The 25,315-nt window shown below is 48.7% G+C and overlaps 1 protein-coding gene and 1 pseudogene across 4 annotated transcripts in view; both read left to right on the forward strand.

The window, feature by feature from the left end:
- PIK3R4 (phosphoinositide-3-kinase regulatory subunit 4) overlaps positions 1 to 25,315 on the forward strand; it is a 328,716-nt gene that overhangs the window by 233,593 nt on the left and 69,808 nt on the right. For 3 of the 4 annotated variants that reach the window (XM_052646153.1, XM_052646171.1, XM_052646181.1), the window contains exons 1-2: positions 20,420 to 20,846; positions 21,794 to 22,573. In XM_052646153.1, the coding sequence (XP_052502113.1) occupies positions 21,841 to 22,573 (733 nt within the window). In that variant the 5' untranslated portion in view covers positions 20,420 to 20,846; positions 21,794 to 21,840. Of the gene's footprint in view, positions 1 to 20,419; positions 20,847 to 21,793; positions 22,574 to 25,315 lie in introns of those variants that run through there. The other variant, XM_052646163.1, reaches the window with a different exon arrangement.
- On the forward strand, positions 10,722 to 11,995 carry LOC128053780 (nucleosome assembly protein 1-like 1; annotated as a pseudogene).

A 25,315-nucleotide genomic window follows, 5' to 3' on the forward strand; every position in this document is an offset into this window, starting at 1 on the left:
CAAACCCAAACTTGCTGCCTGGCTTTCTAGAAGACGTTTTTGACTTGGACCATGTGCCAGGACGCAGTGATAGTTCACAAGCTGATGCGTGGGGACACCCTGCCCAACTCAGGCCTCTCACCCCCGAGGTAAGACACAGGAGAGCTCTGGGCTAGTTATTTTCTAGTTGTCACCCAGGTTTGGATTGTTTCCAAGATGTGTATGGTCCAGAAGAAGAAGAGCTAAGCATCGCTTCCAGGTAAAATGAGGTTGTACCCAGGGCTGCCTTCTTCCAGCAATGTGTGTGCACAGAGGCACATGCGTGCACACACACAGGAACACACAGCCTGGATGAGAAAGAAGGCTGGCATTCCCTGGCAGCAGACTAAACGGACTTGACTTCCTGGGAACGCGTCTTTTCAGTCAACCTAAGAGTGTTTCAAGTGGAGAAAGCTCTGAGGTGAAGAGCATCATTTTTCAGTACGTGCCCTTGAGCACATACCTAATGCCACTGACTTCGGGCATGGTTTCCTAATGTTTGGACAACAGTAAGCACACAGCTGAATATCAGGTTCCTAAGCCTCATCTCTGTTGCTTAATATCTTCCTGCCAAATGTGTTCCAGCAATGTCCTGGAGCCGGGAGAGCACCCCTCCTTCCCTATCAGGAGGTTGAGCGGCATCGGACAACATCCATCATGGTGCCCATACGGATGGACTTTGAAGGACCCGATGGTTTCATCAAGTGATCCCACTGGAAAGACTGATTGAAGAGGGGTCCATATTCTCAGACATCTAGAGTAAGGGTCATGGGAAGTGAATAAGGTGCCTTACGATGAGTGGGAAATTTCACCTCCTACTGAGGGCTAAGAATCATATTCTGTTTGATTGCCTCTGAGTTAGAACCAGACATGGAATAGCAGACTGGTTCCAAATGGGGAAAGGAGTATATCAAGGCCGTATATTGTCACCCAGCTTATTTAACTTATATGCAGAGAACATCGTGGGAAATGCTGGGCTGGAGGAAGCACAAGCTGGAATCAAGACTGCCGAGAGAAATATCAATAACCTCAGATATGCAGATGACACCACCCTTATGGCAGAAAGCAAAGAAAAACTAAAGAGCCTCTTGATGAAAGTGAAAGAGGAGAGTGGCAAAGCTGGCTTAACACTCAACATTCAGAAAAGGAAGATTATGCCATCCAGTCCCATCAATTCATAGATGGGGAAACAGTGGAAACAGCGACTTTCTTTTGGGGGCACTCCAAAATCACTGCAGATGGTGACTGCAGCCATCAAATTAAAAGACGCTTACTCCTTGGGAGAAAAGCAATGACCAAACTAGATAGCGTATTAAAAAGCAGAGACATGACTTTGCCAACAAAGGTCCATCTAATCAAAGCTAGGTTTTTCCAGTAGTCACGTATGGTTGTGAGAGTTGGACTCTAAAGAAGGCTGAAGAATTGATGCTTTTGAACTGTGGTGTTGGACAAGACTCTTGAGAGTCCCTTGGAGTGCAAGGAGATCCAACCAGTGCATCCTAAAGGAAATCATCCTAGGTGTTCATTGGAAGGACTGATGTTGAAGCTGAAACTCCAATACTTTGGCCACCTGGTGGGAAGAACTGACTCATTGGAAAGACCCTGATGCTGGGAAAGATTGAGGGCAGGAAGAGAAGGGGATGACAGAGGATGAGAGGGTTGGATGGCATCACCGACTCGATGGACATGAGTTGAGGAAACTCCAGGAGTAGGTGATGGACAGGGAGGCAGGGTGTGCTGCAGTCCATGGGGTCGCAAAGGGTCGAAGACGACTGAGCGACTGAACTGAACTGAGGTGACAGGTGGATAACTCAATTTTTGTATCAGTTCAGTTCAGTGCAGGTGCTCAGTCGTGTCCGACTCTTTGCGACCCCATGGACTACAGCACATCAGGCTTCCCGGTCCTTCACCATCTCGTGGAGTTTGCTCAAACTCATGTCCATTGAGTCGGTGATGCCATCCAACCATCGCACCCCCTGTTGCCCCCCTTTCCACCTGCCCTCAATCTTTCCCAGCTTCAGGGTCCTCTCCACTGAGTCAGATGCTTCAGTCCATAAAGAGTCCCAGACCTCTTTATGGGCCAATAGTTTCAACTCCATTTCACACATTTTAGGGCTAGCTGGGCACTCTGGAGATCACGGTCATTGCTTCAGCTCACATTGGATCCTTTTTAAAGATCGACCATGTGACCTTGCAGGCTTGGGTCTCGCTGCCCTGAAAAGGGCCTGACTTCCCTCAGGAGGGTTTGCTGCACACACCCAAGTTGATGCACCAGGGGCTCTTGAGCCCTGGAACTGTCAGGACCTTTGCAAGGGTCTCAGATGCCAGTTCCCTTGCTTCCCTGTCCAGTAAAGGAAGTGAGGATGAGACGCTAGGCAGAGTCTGAGACCCTGATTAGGAGGCTCTGAGCGTGGGCATGCCAGAGAGATACTAGGAGAGACAGACATGCTTAAGTGGGATTCAAGCAGGGCAAACTGAGCCTCTACACCCTTCCCACTTCTAAGAGGACTCTGTGGGTGACAGATCCACTCAGGGGCCGGGAAAATGGGAAGCATGGGCTGCAAATGGCAGGACCACGCTAGGAAATCAGTCCAGGTCACCACGCCACCTGGGAGCAGAGTCCCCTTGTACCAGGGACACAGTAAGAACGTGCTGGCTCCATGGAACCTATGCACATGTAAGATGCTGACATTGAGGTTGATTCCTCCTGAGCTGCTGGCGCCGGAGTACTAGTCTCACAGCTAGCGCCTGGTGGCAATGCCCTCCAGTCCTGGGCTCTGCCAGCGTGGTGAGCACACACAAGGGGAGGGGGAGCCTCAGAGGAGTGCAGCCTCTGGACTTTGGGGACAGGCCCAGGTTTCTCTGCAGCAGGAGGAACCTTTAAGTCCAGAGGTCAGGCCTCACCCAGGCAAGAGGCCCCACCACTCTGCCCCTGTGTGCCCTTGTGCACAAACAGGGGCGTAGCCTGGCCCTGCTCTGACCCCCTAGGTTTGCTATAGGGCAGGTGCGCCTAGAGGGCCCAGTTCCAAGCTGAGATCAGCCCTTTTCACCTCCCTCAGGGCCTGTGGAGGGGATTAGCTCACTCACTAGCTCAGAGCACTTAGGGAGAACTATTTCCTAGAACCTGGCTGGCCTCCCCTCCCCCAGCCTAGCTGATCAGCCCTGATTGTCAGGCACCTGTTTCCCTTGGAGACGGAACACTTGGCAGGGCTCGGAGTGGCCAGTTGAGGCCCCCGGGACACTGGCTCTCAGAGACAGAGCAGTGGGGCCCTGGCAGACATGGGGGGCCTGCTGCCTGCCCTGGGATCCGCCTTCCAGCTGATGCTGGGGCATTTGTGGGGCACTCTGCTGGTGGTTTGTGAGAACTGGACACACGACTCAGGTCTCCCTGAGTTTCCCTGGGAGATCCTGGTATGTGCTATGCTGCTGGTTCTCACAGGAAAGAGATGGCACCATTTAAGAACTGTGACATCGCTAAGGAAAAAGTCTTCTGCCCATGAGGAAATCTGCGGAAAATGTAGTGAGAACGTCGGACCACGGGCTCAGGCTGACGAAGCCCTCAAGCCGCCTCGGGGGGAGGCCAGTCCTCCCACGTTGCTAACCTTGTGCTTGTCGGCCATGAACGCAAACCTGAGCGGCTCTTTGTTTCAGGACACGGTAGACTTCCTGGAGAATGCATGGAACGGCCAGTCTTCTTCCCTTTCCCAAGTTACTGATGCAAAACACACCTTCAAAGCATCAGACGACGGTGGAGAACGACCTCAGAAGAAAGAAATGAGTGATTTGAACAGCAATGTTGATTTTCCAGAAAGTCCAGAACCATCTGACCAAGAAATCGAGAGAGCAAAGCAGCGAGTCCAGGAAAAGGAGGACCTGGGAGGAGGCCCGGAGCCGTCCATGGCCTGCAAGGAGCCGGTCCTGGAAGACAGGGTCAACCGACAAAGATCCAGAGAAAACCTGTTGACCGTCTTCCCCTTGCCTGAGCTCCTCAGAGACTGGGGGGACGAAGGGAACCCAGACATCCAGGATCCCAAGAAAGAGCTCCCAGGACGAATGACAAGTCTGTATGCTGAGGCAGCGTCCCTGCGGTGTGAAAATTCACAGCTCGACAGTGAGATCCAGCTGCTGAGGCGCAAACTCCAGAGCCTGCCTGATCTCCATGAAAGCCACATGATGCAAATGCATAGGAGACTGTTCAAGAAGGAAGCGCGCTGCTTGGAGTCCAAGCAGAAACTGCTCCGCGTCTGCCGAGAGCTGAACTCCGTGTGTCAGATCCGCAACCTCTCCAAGAAGAGAGCCGGAGACCTGAGCGAAGAATTGAAGACAACCGCTGCCTGCCATCGCCAGGAGGTGCGCCTCTGCGAGGAGAGAGCTCGGGAAAGCGGGGTGGCCGCCGAGCGGATGCAGAGAGCGCTCAGCGAGCTGACCCGAGAGAACGCCCGCCTCGGGCAGCTGCTGGCCCAGGTCGAGGTCAACTCCCAGCTCTCCCCGAGGGGCCTTCATGTTCCTGCTGCTCCACCCACAGCCCACAGGGGCCCGCAGGGGCCAGGGGAGCCCCTGGGTCACGAGGCCCCCCCGGCGAGGGGGAGGCTCCAGCCCTGAGGACGCAGGGGCGGGCCTCCTGGCGATGGCCGGCGGCGGTTGTCCCCAGTTCTTCGCTCAGGTCTCCGGCTCTCTTCTTGGAGAGGTTGCGGATCTGACACACGGAGTTCAGCTCTCCGCAGACGCGGAGCAGTTTCTGCTTGGACTCCAGGCAGCGCGCTTCCTTCTTGAACAGTCTTCTATGCATTTGCATCACGTGGCTTTCATGGAGATCAGGCAGGCTCTGGAGTTTGCGCCTCAGCAGCTGGATCTCACTGTCGAGCTGTGAATTTTCACACCGCAGGGACGCTGCCTCAGCATACAGACTTGTCATTCGTCCTGGGAGCTCTCACAACATCAGCCTGGGTTTTCCCTTTTGAAATTTGGAGACAACAGCAGCCTGTGCTTTCCCTGTTTAATCTCTGTTTTTCTCTTTAATTTTAGCCACTGTAGCTTAATCGATTGTTTCCTTCCAGTAGATAAGGCATTATAGTTTCTAAGAATTTTTTCAAGTTTTCATTTACTTGTATTTCTGTTGAAGTAATTTTGATCTGCGCGTTGATTTAGTTGTTATTATTTTTCAATGGATGCCAGAATTACTCTTATTCGCATAGCATGATAACGTCATGGTAGTAGTATTTACATATACAGTCAGTAATATAATTCTCATCAAACCATAATATCTCCCCCGGACCTTTCAGTATATGAGTATTTTATTTGCTTTACCTTACATGCCCATGATGACGTCAAACATCCCTTAAGTTTGTCTTGGATGGAAAAGTGGAATACAACACCAGACCATTTCTGTACACCATGGCTATTTTTAACAATCTGCAGAGGGAACTGAATTTTTGCCTTAGCTAACTTCAGTTGGTTAAAAAAAAAAAACTGAAACAAAACAACCCCACATTCAAACTACATATATTTGTCAGTGTACTCCTTCCTACATTCATAGTTTCGTAATAAATTCTTCAGATGGATCCTAAATATATAGATTGGAAGACTTAAGATTTGTAACAAGGTCTTTCCGTATAATCTGGTGGGCTGCCGTCGATGGGGTCCGCACAGAGTCGGAGACGACTGGAGGGACTTAGCAGCAGCAGCGGCACTTCATCCACATGGAGCAGGAGGAGGGACTGGAAGGAAGGTCTTTACCTGGCGGCGGCAGGGATGGGGGAAGGGCCGAGGATGGGACCCCCAGGTGCCGGCCATAGGGAGGCTGCTCCCCACCCTGGGCCTGGAGGAAACTGGGGCCAGTGGTGTCATCTGACTTCAGTGCAGGGTTCTCAGGGGACCAGAAAGGACTTCCAGCACCTTCCGTCCTGTTCTTCCATTTAATGCAGAGGCCAAAGGCGCCACACAAAGGGCCTGCTAGGGCAGGCAGAAGGCAGCCCTGGGGAATATAACACAGCCCAGAAAAGGGCCTGATAGAACTGCCAGCACATGTGACTTTTTTTTTTTTTTTGAGAATTGTGAGTGAAGATTTATTTGGGGCAAAAGGAGGTCTGTGCTGCCGGGAGGCAGCATCTCAGACAGCTCTGTGACTGCTCCAAAGTGGCAGTGGGGGAAAGTCAATATATAAGGTTTTGGAGAAGGGGGAGTTCAATACTATGAAGCACTCATTTTACGAAAGGCTCTTTCTGAGTCATTACGGTCTGATGTTACCAATAATGGATTTAGTGCTTCATAGGTATGAGGAGATGCAAGGATTGAGAACATAAATTCTGTTCCTAAAAACATCCAACTATCTAAAGATCTATCCCGCCAGAATCCCTGGAGCACAGAGTGTGCCTCTTATTTGGACAAAAGTTTGTTTTGCTCAGCTGACACGCTTTCTTGACTCAATGTCTGTGGAGTTTCTATGATATTTATCATCGTTGGGGTATTTGGGATGCAGAGATGAAAAAAAAGGAGCCGAGACTCTCGAGCCCCATAGGTTACATTGCAGTGAGAGAAGAGTTCCGCTCCTAAAGAAACAGAGACAGAGGGTGGTGATATTTGCTCTGCAGATAATCCAGATAGGGTGGTGGGTAACCGGGGAGACAGGCTGACGCCAGGAAGCTGACATGGATGCTGCAATCAAAGAGGCAGGAGGAGTTCCCCTGGGGAAGTCAAGAGACAGAATGCTCCAGGCAGAGAAGGGGATTTATAAAGGCCTGGGAACCGGGTTCCGGTGCGTGGACTCGGGGCAAGGTGACAGGGCAGAGGTGAAGCGGGCAGGGAGCAGACCCGTTGCACAGAGGGCTCTGCAATGCAGAGTGCTGACCCCAGGGGAGGGGGCGGGCCTGGGGGAGAGGGTGCAGGCTGAGGACACAGTGCCACGTGAGTTCTGCACAGATCTCCGTGGTCGTGGGGAGGGCGGACGGTGCGACGCGGAGGGGCGAATCAGGGGGAGAGGCCGTACGGGGTCCTCAGCAGCTCGGCGGGCTGGCTGTAGTGTGGCTGAGGCAGAGGTGAAGGAGGACAGAGGGCACTGTGTCTGGGCACCTGCCGGGAGTCTGTCAGTTAAGAGAAATAAGAAACAACACAGAGCTTTTCTAATCCTTCTGTGTATCTTGCTCTGCTTCAAGTAACTCTTACAAAACTCTTGATTGGAAACCTGAGCAAATTCAGCCAAGTGTCGCCGTGTTACACGGCGTGAAAGCCTGCATCTCTGAGGACTGGAGTGTGCTGCAGGCAGGCCCCTGGGCACTCCACGTACTTTCGGCCCTGCCCGAGGTTCCTCCGGACCAGGCGGTCTCCCCTCCCAGGTGTCCACACAACGGGGGCTCCAAGAGAAGGAACAGGAGGGGCTGGAGGTGAAGACCAGGTTCACTCCTGCAGACCATGGCCCTGGAAGAGACAGCCTGGAAGGGGCTCATGAAGATAGCAGACACTCACCGTTGGCGCCCCACCAGGCTCTCAAGCAGGCTGGAGAGGGGGTGGGGTGGGAGATCTGGGAGGGCTCTCTGGAAGAGGTGGCCCTGAGCTGATGACTGAAGGATGAGCAGGGATTATCTCCAGTGCTTTGCAGACAGTCAGGGACATGGGGGGCTTCCCAGCTGACTCAGTGGCTAAAGAATCTGCCTGCGATGCCAGAGATAAAAGGAGAGGCAGGTTCAGTTCCTGGGTTTGGAAGAACCCCTGGGGAAGGGCACGGCAACCCACTCCAGTATTCCTCCTAGAGACTCCATGGACGGAGGAGCCTGGTGGGCTAGGGTTTGTAGGGTGGCAAAGAGACAGAGAGGACTGAGGTGACTGAGCAGGCACGCATGCAGGGGCGTGTGAGTCACTTGCAGATAGTGTCACAAAGCAGATTCCAACTCACCAGGTCTTGGGTCAGCCTGAGTCCCTGCACTGCCCCACCGCCCCATGATGTGTATAGTGGGTGAGGACGTGGAACAGCAAGGAACTTTAGGTGGTTATGGAGCGGGCGTGCATGGGGGCAGTGAAAGGGGAAGGGGCAATTCTGGCACAAGGCTCAGCACTGGCAGAAATGCAAGGACACGGAACAGCCTGGTCAAAGTGAGCAGGCGAGCTGGTGCAATGAGCTTCCCGGGGCCCAGCAACTCGAACCTAGGAGGACAGGGCCGGAATGGGAAGCACACACTCTGTTCCCACTTGCCCTGTTTACTGCTGCCTTCCGCCACGGGGACATGCTGTCCTTACAACAACAGTGCAGGTTCAGAGGAGCTGGAGGAACCCCAGGGTTTCGCAGGGAGCCACAGTGGTGAAGAATCTGCTTGCAAGGCAAGAATGCAAGAGATGCGGCTTAGATCCCTGGGGCTGGAATATCCCCTGGAGAAAGACATGGCATCCCACTCCAGTATTCTTGCCTGCAGATTCCCATGGAGAGAGGAGCCTGGAGGGCTATAGTCCATGAGGTTGCAAAGAGTCAGACACAGCTGAGTGACTGAGGAACCACAGACATAAGGTCCCCCAAGGAAGGCCAGCCATAGAGGATCCACTCTGACCAGGCACAGACACAGCTTTGCAAGTTAGAACACCCCTTAGCCTGGAGATAAATCAATGGCTTCAGAGCTCAGACACAAGCTCATCTGCCCCCTGACTGGGATGTTCGACAGCTCTATTATCTGTGTGGCTAGTAGACACATGAAATGCACACACATCTTATGTGCAAGGAGAATTGGTGCTTTCGAACTGTGGTTCTGGAGAAGACTCTTGAGAGTCCCTTGGACAGCAAGGAGATCAAACCAGTCAATCCTAAAGGAAATGAACCCTGAATAATCATAGGAAGGACTGATGCTGAAGCTCCAATACGTTGGCCACTTGCTGTGAAGAGCAGGCTCTTGGAAAAGACCCTGATGATGGGAAAGATTGAAGGCAGGAGGAGAAGGGGATGGCAGACGATGAGATGGTTGGATGGCATCATTGACTCAATGGACATGAGTTTGAGCAAACTCCAGGAGATAATGAAGGACAGATGAGCCTGGCATGCTGCAGTCTATGGGGTCACAAAGAGTCAGGCACAACTTAGCCACTGAACCTCAACAACAAAACAAACACACTTTGACCCTCTTTTGCAAGGTGAAGGAATGTGTATTATGCTAGGTCCATTTGTTTGCACTGAGGGTAAGCCCCTAGTTATGTATATTTGTGCAAAGTCACTTCAGTTGTGTCTGACTCTATGACACCCCAGGAACTGTAGCCCGCCAGGCTCCTCTGTTCATAGAGAGTCATCAGGCAAGAATACTAGAGTGGGTTGCCACCCAGGCACCGAACCCTCGTCTCCTATGTCTCCTGCATTGTCAGCCAGGGCCTTTACCACTGGAGCCTCCTAGGAAGCCCTCAGTATGTTGACCATATGGTTGTTTTCAATGCATCTCAATGCTTTCTCCTTTCAACCTACAAAATTCTCAACTGACAACTACCCCAGCTAGATGTTTCCAGAAGCTTCCTAGGACACATCCTGAGCCATTCTCTCATGCAAAAAAAAAAAAAAAACAAAACACAACACAGACACACACACAGTTTTAAGCCTTCCTCTTCTCTTCCCTCTGGAAGGCAGCCCCACTCATTCAGGATACGATCTCTCCAAACAGGCCCTTGTCTATCTCCTGCCTCTCCAAATAGGCCCTCCTTTGTCTCTCCCATCTTTTTCTCTGCTCTCTGCCACTCTCCCCATGCCCTTCTCCCCATCCGAACTCATCGCAGTTTAGATTAGGACACAATCACTGTCCACTTAGACCATTGCAAGAACCTCTCTGCTCACAGCCTCCTTCCCAAATCCCTACAACATCTAACCTCCCGACACCATGCCACCAGAGTAACCGCCTGAAAGCGTGCACACGGTATGATCCTGAGAGCTTCTGCTCTCAGAAGACACGATTCTCCATCTTTATCACTGGGGATCATGCACGGAGCCATCAACCTGAGAGAAAGAAAATGTGATGAGTCAATTGCGAGCCTGCCTGGCACATCACTTCATTCACATTCGACTCTTTGTGGCCCATCAGGCTTCTCTGTCCATGGGATTCTCCCGGAAGCCAGTGTGAGGAATTCCACCCGTGACAAGGTCATGCGGCAGAGATCTGATGGGCAGGGTCGAGTCAGATCTCAGGTTTTCCCCCGGGCATTTCCTGAGCATGTACCCCCCAAAATAAGAATCTTGCCTGCTTTTCCACTCTTCTGACATTCTCTGGAAAAAGTCAATTCAGGGCTTCAGTCTTCTGCATTTGAAAGTGTTTCAATTCAAAAACCCCTCTGATGGCTTTCTAGCCTGCCTGCAGGACTCCTTACAGCTGCACATGGGATTGTTTGAGGCCTCCTGACCGCAGGAGGCACAGGAAGCTTCAAACATCCTAGGAATGTAGGGGCTTCCGAGGAGTCAAAATCACTAGAATAGGACTGATTAAAGGTTTCATTTGTTGAGCCAATACTTGCTGCCATACTTGCTTCATATCCTTTCTGTTTAGATATAGTTGGTATATAGAAAAAGAAGTGGTAGACCTGGTATTAGCAACGTTAGATCTTTGAGTTAAGTACCTTCTTTGTTATAACCCACTGTGCCTTTGTTCTATAGAGATGTAACTTTAGTGCTTTAAGGAGATGCAGATGAAAGAAAAACAGTTGGGGAGCTTTTTTAGCGCCATCTGCTCGCGGCGCCGCCTGCTGCTCCTCCCGCCACCGCCCTGAGTCACTGCCTGCGCAGCTCGGGCCGCTGGGCTCCCCGCGCTCGCCACCGGAGAGCTGAGCTGGAAAACGAAATTTGCCATTTTTGAAAATACTTGGCATTTGTACAACATGGCAGACATCGACAACGAAGAACAGTCTGAACTTGATCAAGATTTGGATGATGTTGAAGAAGTAGAAGAAGAAGAAACTGGTGAAGAAACAAAAATCAAGGCGCGTCAGCTGACTGTTCAGATGATGCAAAATCCTCAGATTCTTGCAGCCCTTCAAGAAAGACTTGATGGTCTGGTAGAAACACCAACAGGATACATTGAAAGCTTGCCTAGGGTAGTTAAAAGACGAGTGAAGTTACATGTGCACAGATAGAAGCCAAATTCTATGAGGAAGTTCATGGTCTTGAAAGAAAGTATGCTGTTCTTTATCAGCCTCTGTTTGATAAGCGATTTGAGATCATTAATGCCATTTATGAACCTACAGAAGAAGAATGTGAATGGAAACCAGATGAGGAAGATGAAATTTCGGAGGAGCTAAACGAAAAGGCCAAGATTGAAGATGAGAAAAAGGATGAAGAAAAAGAAGATCCCAAGGGAATTCCTGAGTTTTGGCTGACCGTTTTTAAGAATGTTGACTTGCTCAGTGATATGGTTCAGGAACATGATGAGCCTATTCTGAAGCACTTGAAAGATATTAAAGTGAAGTTCTCAGATGCTGGTCAACCTATGAGTTTCGTCTTAGAATTTCACTTTGAACCCAATGAATATTTCACAAATGAAGTGTTGACAAAGACATATAGGATGAGATCAGAACCAGATGATTCTGATCCCTTTTCTTTTGATGGACCAGAAATTATGGGTTGTACAGGGTGCCAGATAGATTGGAACAAAGGGAAGAATGTCACTTTGAAAACGATTAAGAAGAAGCAGAAACACAAGGGACGTGGGACAGTTCGTCCTGTGACCAAAACAGTCTCTAGTGACTCTTTCTTTAATTTTTTTGCCCCTCCTGAAGTTCCTGAGAGTGGAGACCTGGATGATGATTCTGAAGCTATCCTCGCTGCAGATTTGAAATTGGTCCCTTTTTACGTGAGCGTATAATCCCAAGATCAGTGTCATACTTTACTGGAGAAGCTATTGAAGATGATGATGAAGATTATGATGAAGAAGGTGAAGAAGCGGATGAGGAAGGGGAAGAAGGAGATGAGGAAAATGACCCAGACTATGACCCAGAGAAGGATCAAAACCCAGCAGAGTGCAAGCAGCAGTGAGGCAGGATGTATGAGGCCCTGAGGATAACCTGCACTGATCTGCCTTCTGCTTCCGTGGAAAGCATGAATTTACACCATTTGACAAGCCTATTTCAAGTTTTTTGTTTGTTTGTTTGCTCACTTTTGTTTTTGCATCCTGAAATAAAAATGTCATAAAAAAAAAAAACAGTTGGGGAAACGAAATTAACATTCGTTAACGAAGAGAGCCAAAAAGTGTTAACAAACCTCTTGGCCAGAAGATCATGTAAATCACCTGAGACCTTCTGTATACAAAAAGACATACAGAAAGAGTCTGGGCTGCTAACGCTACGTAATTTTGTATTACCCATTGATCTTGATGTATAATCAGAAGTATAAAAGGCCTTGAAGGACAAAAGAAGGAGAGCCAGTCGCTGGACTGGTTCCCCCCGTGTCTCCTCTTTACTCTGATTTCAGGCTGAATTCCCATGGGGGCATGGAGGCTCACTACGTCTACTCACTTGTCCTGGCTTTTAAGATCCTTAAGAGAGAGAGCCCAAGGCAGGGCACTCTCCGATATTCAAACGGGCGCTGGTGGCCTAAGGTAGATGGTGCAAGCTCCTTGTCTGGAACTTGATTGGTTTTCCACGTAACCCAAGTTAATCAGCCTCTTCTCTCCACTTGATTTTCCTACTACACTATTTCTTCCTAATCTAATCTTAGGTTAATAAAGAAAAAAGTCTTTCCTCGCCAACGCCATCCCCGCTTCGAATTCCCTGGATCCACCGGGGCTGGACCCTGGCAGGATTCTCCAGGCAAGAGTCCTGGAATGCGTTGCCATGCCCTCCTCCAGGCAATCAAAGCCGTATCTCTTACGCCTCCTGAATCGGCTGACAAGTCTATTAGGGACTCCGTTTCAGTCCAGATCCAAGCTTCCTCGTATGTCTTTGGGGACTCTTTAAGACCTGGCCCCTGTGGACGCCACAGCTCCATCTAAACACCCTTCCTAGTTTCATGCTGTTCCCATTACTGAACTGGATCAACCCCTGAATTCACCCTTCAGTGTCCTGCCTGTGAGCCTTTCCTCATCAGCTACTGTACACTGAGACTATTATTTTATGCTTCCTGCCTCCACACACGAAACACACCTTGAGTGTCTCAGCTCAGGGCTTCCTGCCTTCAGATGGCCTTTCTGGGGCCATAACCCACTTAAGTCTCCTTCACCCGGTGGTCCACAGTCTCGGTGAGCCTTCCAGGCAGGTCCTCAGATCTCCGTTTTTCCCTGACTTGTCCAGCTCCTTTGTCAGATGACAAAGTCCTTTTGTCTCTACTCACTGCAGCCTGAGGCTCAGCACGTCACTGATGCCTGAGGGTGACTCTCGTAGGGTCTATGTGAATAGATGGGGGAACTTCAGCTGGGGAATGAGCTGGGGAAAGTGCAGACTCAATCGTGTATGTCTGATGAGCAGTTTGGGGGTGCAGAAGGCGAACATATGTCCAATGAACACTTGGTTGGGGGGAGCTGGCAAAATACAACCTATAGGAGAGAGCAAAGGGTCTCCTGGGAGAGTCTCCCGCTACAAGAGTTCTGTTTCATGCTGTTGTTTGATGAGCTGATGGCCTTCTACTTCCCAAGAAGCCCAGACAGGAGGTCAGGAGTGCCTGCTATGAGAGAAGGACGGCACTGGGAGGAAAAGCCCTCTGGAAAGTACAGTGGAGGATGGACTTCTCTGGTGGCTCAGAGGTAAAGAATCCACCTGCCAACACAGTGAACCCAGGTTCGATCCCTGGTCTGGGAAGTTCCTGCACGCTGCGGGGCAGCTGAGCCTCGGAGCCACGTCTACTGAAGTCCGTGCTCCCAGAGCCCGCGCCCTGCAAGAGAAGCCCCGCAGTGAGAAGGCTGCACACCACAGCCAGAGAGTAGCCCCTGGTCCCGGCCACGAGGAAAGCCCGCACAGCAGTCAGGGCCCGGTACAGCCGTCAGTGCTGTGCTCTGCTGAGTCGTTCAGTCGTGTCCGACTCTCTGCCACCCCATACACTGTAGCCCACCAGGCTCCTCTGTCCAAGGGGGTCTCCAGGCATGAATACTGGAGTGGGTTGCCATGCCCTCCTCCAGGGGAATCTTTCCAACTCAGGGATCGAACCCAGGTCTCCCACTTTGTGCAGAGTCTTTACCAGCTGAGCTACCAGGGAAGCCCCGCAGTCATGAACAAGCATGTGCCATGTGAAGGTCGCTCAGGCGTGTCCCACTCTTTGTGACCCCATGGGCTATACAGTCCATGGAATTCTCCAGGCCAGAACACTCGAGTGGGTAGCCTTTCCCTTCTCCAGCAGATCTTCCCGAACCAAGAATCGAACCGTGGTGTCTTGCATTACGGGCTGATTCTTTAACAACTGAGCTATGAGGGAAGCCCTCGAAAGACACTCAGTCATGTCTGACTCTTTGTGACCCCATGGACTATATCCAGTCCATAGAATTCTGCAGGATTCTGCAGTCCAGAATACTGGACTGGGTAGCCTTTCCCTTCTCCAAGGAATCTTCCCAAGCAAGAAATCGAACCCAGGTCTCCCACATTGCAGGCAAATTCTTTACCAGCTGAGCCACTAGGGAATCCTAGGAACACTGGAGTCGGTAGCCTATTCCTTTTGCAACGGATCTTTCCCACCCAGGAATCCAACGGGATCTCCTGCACTGCAGAAGGATTGTTTACCAACTGAGTTATCAGGGATGCCCACATAAATTAATATACATATATAAATATATATTTTATAAGAAATATATGTACATAGATAAATACACATTTTTAAGAAATATATATACATATATATATTTAAATATTAGGAGAAGTACATACATATACGCATGTACGTACAATGAGGGAAGGAGAGTTCGATGTGTCCCCATCCCCTCTGAGGGCCATGGTGCTCCTGTGGGCTCACACTGCCCCATCGCCCATCACACACGCACGCACACATGCATCACTATCCCTTCTCGCTCGTTCTTGCCGGGTCTCCTCATCCCTCAAAGCTGCATCTTCTTCGCTTGCCCTGTTTGGAGGCTGGGACCCAGTGAGTGCTCACTGAACAGCAACGCTCTTCTCAGGAGCATTATCTCCCGCGGAGGAGCCAGGGGCCTTCAACTGTTTGCAGGATGAGATTCACTGTTGAGTGTGCAATGTGAAAGCGGGTGGCTAACGCTTGCACACAGATACGCCCGACCGCTCAGTGTCGCTGCGGAGAAAGGAGCCCCTGGACCCAGCGTGGAGTCTGTTCCCTTCGCAGCACGCCACTTGGGTGACCAAGTGTCCCTTTATTCAGGTCAGTACAAAACTTCATCTCAGTTGATCTCTTCCCGACAGCCTTTGGGGGGAGGCGGCTCAGAATGCTCGTGGCTCTCCAACTCTATCCTTAGGGTTTAAAGATGGAGCCATCAATCCTCGCATGAACCCTTGCAAAGCTCTAAGCGGTTACAGTAAGGAAGCTTTGAGAACAAGAAATAGTGCAATGGGAATACCAAAAGTGGCATTCCATTTCGCCTTCAGGACGCTTGTCACTGTATTAGCGGATTAAACTGCAATTCCTGGCTGAAAGCGTCATTCTTGTCATCACTTTTCACATGTGAATCTCTTTCCAGAGAAAATCTTCCTTAAAGTACTTGCAAGAATTTCCTGAGAGGAATCCAAAAGAAAATTGCTATGCTGAAAAGGAAGAAATAACAGGATGCACCTTTCCAGCAATGAACACAAAATCGTTGCCCATGTTTTTAGTTTCCAATGGTGTTTTGCCTTATTGCACTGTTATTGCTTGAGGTCAGAAATACTAACCTTACTTAAAATTGAAGGCAACTTCTGTATCTACTCAGAAACACAAGGATGAATTCAAAACTTCTTCGATGTAGTTTAATTTTTCTTATGGTTTGTTTGATTGAGCCATCAAGCATTCAGAGGAGATTATAATTTTTAATTACAGGGTCATGCAGTCCTTTGGCTGAAGTATAACTTTGGTCATATGAACTTAATAACTACGAATTCTGCTTAGTATTTCCTGGCTTATTTATTCAGTTCAGTCGCTCAGTCGTGTCCGACTCTTTGCTACCCCGTGAATTGCCGCACGCCAGGCCTCCCTGTCCATCACCAACTCCCGGAGTCCACCCAAACTCATGTCCACCAAGTCGGTGATGCCATCCAGCCATCTCATCCTCTGTCGTCCCTTTCTCCTCCTGCATCAGAGTCATTTCCAATGAGTCAACACTTTGCATGAGATGGCCAAAGTACTGGAGTTTCAGCTTTAGCATCACTCCTTCCAAAGAACACCCAGGACCGATCTCCTTTACAATGGACTGGTTGGATCTCTTTGCAGTCCAAAGGACTCTCAAGACTCTTCTCCAACACCACAGGTCAAAAGCATCAATTCTTCGGGGCTCAGTTTTCTTCACAGTCCAACATTCACATCCATCCATGACCACTGGAAAAACCATAGCCTTGACTAGACAGACCTGTGTTGGCAAAGTAATGTCTCTTCTTTTGAATATGCTATCTAGGTTGGTCATAACTTCTCTTCCAAGGAGTAAGCGTCTTTTAATTTCATGACTGCAATCACCATCTGCAGTGACTTTGGAGCTCAAAAAAAGAAAGTCTGACACTCTTTCCACTGTTTCCCTATCTATTTCCCATGAAGTGATGGGGCCAGATGCCATGATCTTCGTTTTCTGAATGTTGAGCTTTAACCACCTTTTTCACTCTCCACTTTCACTTTCATCAAGAGGCTCTTTAGTTCCTTTTCACTTTCTGCCATAAGGGTGGTGTCATCTGCACATGCTGGTAAAATAATGCTCAAAATTCGCCAAGTGAGGTTTCAACGGTACGTGAACTGAGAATTCCAGTTCAAGCTGCATTTAGAAAAGTCAGAGGAATCAGAGATCAAATTGCCAACATCCACTGGATCATAGAAAGAGCAAGAGAGTTCCAGAAAAAACATCTACTTCTGCTTTATTAACTATGTGAAAGCCTTTGACTGTGTGGATCACAACAAACTGTGGAAAATTTTACAAGAGATGGGATACCACCTTACCTGCCTCCTGAGAAATCTCTATGCAGGTCAAGAAGCAACAGTTAGAATTGGGCATGGAACAACGGACTGGTTCCAAATTGGGAAAGGAATGTGTCAAGGCTGTATATTCTCACCCTGTTTATTTAACTTATATGCAGAATACATCATGGAAATACCGGACTGGATGAAGCACAAGCTGGAAATAAGATTGCTAGGAGAAATACCAATAACCTCAGAGATGCAGATGACACCACCCATATGGCAGAAAGTGAAGAAGAACTAAAGGCCCTCTTGATGAAAGTGAAAGTGGAGAGTGAAAAAGTTGGCTTAAAGCTCAACATTCAGAAAACTGAGATCATGGCATCTGGTCCCATCACTTCATGGCAGATAGTTGGGGAAACAGTGGCAACAGTGACAAACTTCATTTTGGGGGGCTCTGAAATCACTGCAGATTGTGACTACAGGCATGAAATTAAAAGAGAGTTGAAATTTAAAAGACACTTACTCCTTGGAAGGAAAGTTATGACCCACCTAGACAGCATATTCAAAAGCAGAGACATTACTTTGCCAACAAAGGTCCGTCTAGTCAAGGCTATGGTTTTTCCAGTGGTCACATATGCATGTGAGAGTTGGACTGTGAAGAAAGCTGAGCGCAGAAGAATTGACGCTTTTGAACTGTGGTGTTGGAGAAGGCTTTTGAGAATCCCTTGGACTGCAAAGAGATCCAACCAGTCCATACTAAAGGAGATCAGTCCTGGGTGTTCACTGGAAGGACTGATGTTGAAGCTGAAATGTCAATATTTTGGCCACCTGATGTGAAGAGCTGACTCATTTGAAAAGACCCTGATGCTGGGAAAGATTGAGGGCAGGAGGAGAAGGGGACTACAGAGGATGAGATGGTTGGATGGCATCACCGACTCAAGTTTGAGTAAACTCCAGGAGTTTGTGATGGACAGGAAGGCCTGGCGTGCTGTGGTCCATGCGGTCAAAAAGAGTTGGATATGACTGAGTGACGGAACTGAAATTCTTTCAACATAGGGTTACTGTGTGACTCCACACTCCTAGGTGTTTACTCAAGAGAAGTAAAAACATATGACCTCAAAAAGCCTTATGCACAAATTTCATAGCAGTATTATTTGTAAGAACCAAAAAAGTAGAAACAACCCAGATGTTTATCAAGTCTTGTGATATATTCATACAGTAGAATATTGAGCAGTAAAAGAAAATGAAATACAACTCCAACAGGTATAATCCTCAGAAACCTGTGAAGTAAAAGCAGTCAGTCACAAAGACCCACATGCTGTATACCATTTATAGGAAATGTCCAGAATAGGCAAGAAACAAAGGATTAGCAGATTAGCAGTTGCTTAGGGCTGGGAAGGGGAGGAGCAATGGGCAGAATGCGGAGTGACTGCTAGAATGACACAGTTTCATTTTGGGGGTGTTCTAAAGTTAGATTATAGGGATGACTGCACAACTCTGTAAATATACAAAAACCCCACTGATGTGCGTATTTTAATTAGGTGAAATTTTTAGTCTGTGAATTATATCTCTAGAAAGCTCTTAAAAAATTCAACTTCAGTTCAGTTCAGTGGCTCAGTCCTGGGCCACTCTTTGCGACCCCGAGAATTGCAGCACGTCAGGCCTCCCTGTCCATCAAACTCCCGGAGTTCACTCAAACTCATGTCCACTGAGTTGGTGATGCCATCCAGCCATCTCATCCTCTGTCGGCCCCTTCTCCTCCTGCCCCCAATCCCTCCCAGCATCAGGGTCTTTTCCAATAAGTCAACTCTTCGCATGAGGTGGCCAAAGTATTGGAGTTTCAGCTTTAGCATCAGTCCTTCCAAAGAACAGCCACGGCTGATCTCGATGGATGCGATGGACTCGATGGACGTGAGTCTGAGTGAACTCTGGGAGTTGGTGATGGACAGGGAGGCCTGGTGTGCTGCGATTCATGGGGTTGAAACGAGTCAGACACGACTGAGCGACTGAACTGAACTGAACACCAATTTGCCAAAAGTATACTTGTAGTTTTTGCTCCTCTAAAAGGATATTTTACGCAGGCTATGTATGGCTCTTGTCCACCAAGAATGAGAGAAAACAATCTTATAAGAAGAACATGGGTAAATAAAATCTCATCGAAATACACTTTAAGCACCCTCAACACCACAATTGGGTTCAATTAACCATTTGTCCCTTTGATGGTCTCAAAACACAAGTAGCATAACTGCTCTCACCTAACTGCAGATTATCCCATGCTAGAAAACAGAGGCCCTGTTTTATACATAGATATATCCCCATTTTCAAGGACCAGCAGGTAGTATGCATACAAATGTTTGTTATCTAATAATATGACCAGGATGGTAATGATAACCATTTCCACAAAAATAATTACAAGGAAAACAGTATGTATATATATAAGGTCTGGAAGTCCACAGGTGAAGACTAACCGATCAAATTATTGTTGCTGTTTGCTATTTTAGTCACTTAGTCCTCTCTGACTCCTTTGCAATCCCATAGACTGCAGCCCACCAGGCTCCTCTGCCTAAGGAACTTCCCAGGCAAGAACACTGGAGTGGGCTTGCCGTTTCCTTCTCCAGGGGAATCTCCCTGACACAGGGATGGAACCCGCATCTCCTGCATTGGCAGGTGGATTCTTTACCACTGGGCCACCAGGAAAGCCCAACCTACCAAACGCATAAATGTAAAAATACAAATAATACAACAAGGGCAAATATTTCTCGGTTATAATTTGGGTAATAATCTAAGAAGTTACATCAGTTAAATAACAGTGCGTTTTAATAAGTAAATCCCCAAACTGTGGCATAACAAGTGTGCTTAGTGGCTCAGTGGTGTGTAACTCTTTGCGACCCCATGGACTATACAGTCATGGAATTCTCCAGGTCAGAATCCTGGGGTTACCCACAGCCCACCAGGCTCCTCTGTCCATGGGATTTTCCAGGCAAGAATCCTGGAGTGGGTGTAACTGTTTCCTCTTCCAGGGGACCTTCCCAACCCAAGGATGGAACCCAGGTCTCCCGCACCGCTGCTGCTGCTGCCGCTAAGTCGCTTCAGTCGTGTCCGACTCTGTGCAACCCCATAGACGGCAGCCCACCAGGCTCCCCCGTCCCTGGGATTCTCCAGGCAAGAACACTGGAGTGGGTTGCCATCGCCGCACCGCAGCGGGCCTCTTTAGCAGCGGAGCCACCAGGGACGCCGGCCGCTTTACTTTCTTCAGGCTCCTGGCGCGAGGCCACGCCCCTCCCTGGTTTCCGAGCAACCAGGCCCGCCCCCGCGCTCCTCCTCCTCCAGCCTCGCTGCGACGTCACTTCCTCTCCGCCACAGGAAGTGGGGTCCGAGCCGGCGTCATCTCCCGGGAGCTCGGCCCGCAAGGCGTCGGCCGGCCGTCGCGGGAGGAGCGGCGTTTCCTCGGGCCCCGGAAGCCGGCCAGTCCTCCGGGCTCCGTCTCCCGCTGGTGCTGAGGCCCTGGGGGAGTCGGAGGACCTTGACGGTTCAGGCCCGCCTGAGAGGACGGCGAGGCCCGGGAACGCGTGGCCTCTGAGGCGGCGGGGCTGGCGGGCCAGCTCCTCGGGCGCTGGGCTCTCGTCAGCCGCTGGGCTCTCGTCAGCCGCTGGGCTCTCGTCAGCCGCTGGGCTCTCGTCAGCCGCGGCCCCGAGAGCGGGCCGCCCGGGTCCCGGACGCCTTCCGCGGCTCTCCCTCCTCCCTCTGAGGGGGCTTCGCTGGGCTGCTGGCTCCCTTCGCCGCCCAGACCCCGAAGGGCCCCGCCCTGAGCTCCTCGTGAGACAGCGAGCCGTTGGCTTGTGACACTTCCCACTGCCCCGGGGTAAAGGTTTGCGTGTGTGCACAGCCGTGCGTGCTTGTGTGCTTTGCTTTCCTGCGAGATCTGAGCTATGAGAACCTTGGGCTGTGATTGGCAAGGAGGGTATTTTGAGTTCCTGCAAGATCTGAACTAGGAGAACCTTGGGCTGTGTTTTGGCAAATAGGGTATTTTGATTTACTTTCCCTTAACATCTCTGCCATGGGTTCTTCCGTGTTGTAAACCAAGCAGCTCTTCTGCCTTCAGTTAGCTGAGTGGGAAGGCACGCTGGAGTTAAGGCTGAACGGGTCCACGATATGCTGATAGTTTGGGTTTTGTTTTAGTCACTCAGTGGTATGCGACTCTGCGATCCCGTGGACTGTGTCGCCTACCAGGCTCCTCTGTCCATGGGATTTTCCAAGTAAGAGTACTGGAATGTGTTGCTATTTCCTTCCCCAGGGGATCTTCCCGACCCAGGGACTGAACACAGGTCTCCTGCATTGCAGGCAGATTCTTTACCATCTGAGCCACCAGGAAGCCAAGCCTAACCTGTTTGTATTTGGCGATCTTAGTTAGATTTAATGTGTGCTTGGGTTTCCTATTCAAGACTACAGATTCTTCTTGGACAAATAACTGTGTCACATAGCACTTTGGTGCCTCTTTCAGCCCCAAGCGCAATACTGAACACGTAGTAAAGATTGGTTAAATTTTTCAAGTATCAGTATCAGAAAATACACGTTGTGACATTTCAACTTAATATTGATGGGGCCTATTTTCCTGTAATATCCCGGAAAGGACGACAGAATAATAAGATCTTGTAAGATAAATATGTCTGAAATTTAGAGGCTGCCAAGAAGTTGTTAAGTACAGTCCTGTGGGGTGGGAGAGAAATATGATACATCTACCTTGTAGAAGGATGCCGCATAAAAAATGATGTTTCATTGCTACCTTTTTTTTTTCTTTTTTTCACAAAGTACGTGTTGTATCCTAACCTGCTGTCTCAGGGGTGCCTGCTGCCATCATGGGAAACCAGCTCGCTGGCATTGCTCCCTCCCAGATCCTTTCTGTGGAGAGTTATTTCTCAGACATCCATGACTTTGAATATGATAAGAGTCTGGGGAGTACTCGGTTCTTTAAAGTTGCTCGAGCGAAGCACCGAGAAGGCCTGGTGGTTGTGAAGGTCTTTGCAATTCAGGATCCCACGTTGCCTCTCACGAGCTATAAACAAGAGCTGGAGGAACTGAAAATCAGGCTTCATTCTGCCCAGAACTGTCTGCCTTTCCAGAAAGCTGCCGAAAAAGCATCTGAGAAGGCAGCCATGCTCTTCAGGCAGTACGTGCGAGACAACCTCTACGACCGCATCAGCACCCGTCCGTTCTTAAATAACATAGAGAAGCGCTGGATCGCTTTCCAGATCCTCACAGCTGTGGACCAAGCGCACAAGTCCGGCGTCCGTCATGGGGACATCAAGACGGAGAACGTGATGGTCACCAGTTGGAACTGGGTTCTTCTAACGGATTTTGCCAGTTTCAAGCCCACTTACCTTCCAGAGGACAACCCGGCAGATTTCAACTATTTTTTTGACACTTCACGGAGGAGAACTTGTTACATTGCTCCTGAACGTTTTGTCGATGGTGGATTGTTTGCCACAGAGTTAGAATATATGAGAGATCCTTCAACTCCACTTGTAGACTTAAACAGCAATCAGAGAACAAGAGGAGAATTGAAGCGAGCAATGGATATCTTTTCAGCAGGTATTTGAGTTGGTCAGCTTTGCTAAGGTGGGAATGAATGTGCATTTATTTTAACTGTTGAATACGGAAATTAACTTTTTGGTAAATCCACCTACTCTTCAGACAGATGCATTATTTCATTGGATGTGTTTTAAGTAGCTAGAATATGCAGAGAGTGATCCGCTTGTTCAGATGTTTAAGGAATATCTGAATTCTTCTGTATGGGTCAGGCACTGTCTTAAGTGAGAGAGATGAATAGTTACATTTCTCTTTTCAAGGTGCTTGCCCTTTAAATGAAGAGATTGATATTGGTGAGATTTCGGTGCACTGCTTTTTGCTGTGGTGGTGATATGCTTAGGGTACTGTTACAGGAACATATGGATACTTAAATGAGTCTTTGGTGGTAATGGGTAGAGAAGCAGAATCAGGAAAGGAATCTTGATTGGAAGGATGATATTTATGCTGACACCTGAAAGGTGATTATGGCTCAGATGCTGAGTTGTGGTCGACTCTTTGTGACCCCATGGAGTGCATCACCCCAGGCTTCCCTGTCCTTCACCAGCTCCCAGAGTTTACCCAAACTCAACCATCTCATCCTCTGCTGCCCTCTTCTGTTTCCTCCAATCTTTGCTAGAAACAGGGTCTTTAGCAGTGATTTGGCTCTTCCCATCAGGTAGCCAAAGTATTGGAGCTTCAGCCTCAGCATCAGTCCTTCAAGTGAATATTCAGGGTTGATTTTTCCTTTAGGACTGACTGGTTTGATCTCCTTACTGTGCAAGGGACAGCACCACAGTTCAAAAGCATCAGTTGTTTGGCACCCAGCCTTTATGGCCCAGCTCTCACATCCATACATGACTAGTGGAAAAACCATAGCTTTGACTATACACACCTTTGTGGGCAAAGTAGTAGTTGCTTTTTTATGCATTGTCTAGGTTTGTTGTAGCTTTTCTTCCAAGGAGCAAGCATCTTTGAATTTCATGGCTGCAGTCATTGTCCACAGTGATTTTGGAGCCCAAGGAAATCTGTCACTGGTTCCACTTTTTCCCCACCTGTTTGCCATGAAGTGTTGGGCTTGGATGCCATGATCTTAGCTTTTGAGTGTTGAGTTATAAGACGGTTTTTTCACTCTCTTTCACCCTCGTGAAGAGGCCCTTAGTTCCTCTTCACTTTCTGCTGTTAGAGTTGTATCATCTGCATATCTGACTTTGTTGCTATTTCTCCTGGCCATCTTGATTCAGCCCAGCACTTCGCAAGATGTACTTTGCATAGAAATTAAATATGCATGGTGACAATATACAACCTTGATGTACTCCTTTCCCAATTTTGAACCAGTCCGATGTTTCATGTCTGATTCTAACTGTTTTTTTCTTGATCTGCATACAGGTTTCTCAGGACACAGGTAAGGTGATCTGGTATCTCTTGAAGAATTTTTCCACAGTTCGTTGGGATCCACACAGTCAAAGGCTTTTGTGTAGTCAGTGAAACAGATGTTTTTTGGGAATTTCCTTGCTTTCTGTGTGATCCAGTGGATGTTGGTAATTTGATCTCTGGTTCCTCTGCCTTTTCTAACTCTAGCTTGTCCATCTGGAAATTCTTGGTTCACGTACTGCTAAAGCATAAGTTGAGGGATTTTGAGCATTACCTTGCTGGCATGTGATATGAGTGCAGTAGTTCGGTAGTTTGAACATTCTTTGGCAATGCCCTTCTTTGATTGGAATGAAAACTAACCTTTTCCAGTCCTGTGATCACTGCTGAGTTTTCCAACTTTGGTGGCATATTGAGTGCAGCACTTTCACAGTATCATCTCCTAGGACTTGAAATAGCTCAGCTGGAATTCCGTCACCTCCACTAGCTTTGTTCATAGTAATGCTTCCTAAGGTCCACGTGACTTCACAGTTCAGGATATCTGACTCTAGATGAGTGATCACACTGTCATAGTTCTCTGGGTCATTAAGACCTTTTTTGTACAGTTCTTCTGTGTATTCTTGCCGCCTCTTCTTAATCTCTTCTGCTTCTGTTAGGTTCCTACTGTACCTGTCCTTGCATGACATATTTCCTTGGTATCTCCAATTTTCTAGAAGAGGTCTCTAGTCTTTCCCATTCTATTGTTTTCCTCTGTTTCTTTGCACTGTTCCTGTAAGAAGGCTTGTGATTAGATTCACGTTATTCATTCTCAGGCCCTCTGTGTAGGTGATGATGTTTTCATACTATGTTATCTGGAGCAAATTGTATGTAATGGTGATGTTTATTTTGATCATGTGGTCAAATGCTTGCCCACTTTCTCCTTTCTGTAGTTACTTGTTGTTTTTGTTTTTAATCCCTTGCAGTTAGTAAAGCGACCTGTGGGAAGAAACTTTTAACACCATGCTAGTATCCTGCCAGTCGTCACGATTTCCTCTTTGATTTGGCATCTGTTGATCATTCTTGTCTTCTTTGATCTTTACTGTGATGGTTGCAAAATGATCTTCCGATTCCAGCACCTTCCACGTAGGCCTTCAGCATTCTGTGTGCTCAAATATCCTCTCTTTCCCCTAACTTGTTTATTATTGTTGGTATGGACCCTTCTGGAGAAGGCAATGCCACCCTACTCCAGTACTCTTGCCTGGAAAATCCCATGGGCGGAGGAGCCTGGTGGGCTACAGTCCATGGGGTTGCAAAGAGTCGGACACGACTGAGCAAATTCACTACTACTACTATGGACTCTTCAGTTCGTACCTGCAGTTTGTAGGTAGGTAGCTAATATTACCTGCAGGTAATATTCTT

This window comes from Budorcas taxicolor, chromosome 1 (assembly GCF_023091745.1).
Source record: "Budorcas taxicolor isolate Tak-1 chromosome 1, Takin1.1, whole genome shotgun sequence".
Classification (NCBI taxonomy): Eukaryota; Metazoa; Chordata; class Mammalia; order Artiodactyla; family Bovidae; genus Budorcas; species Budorcas taxicolor.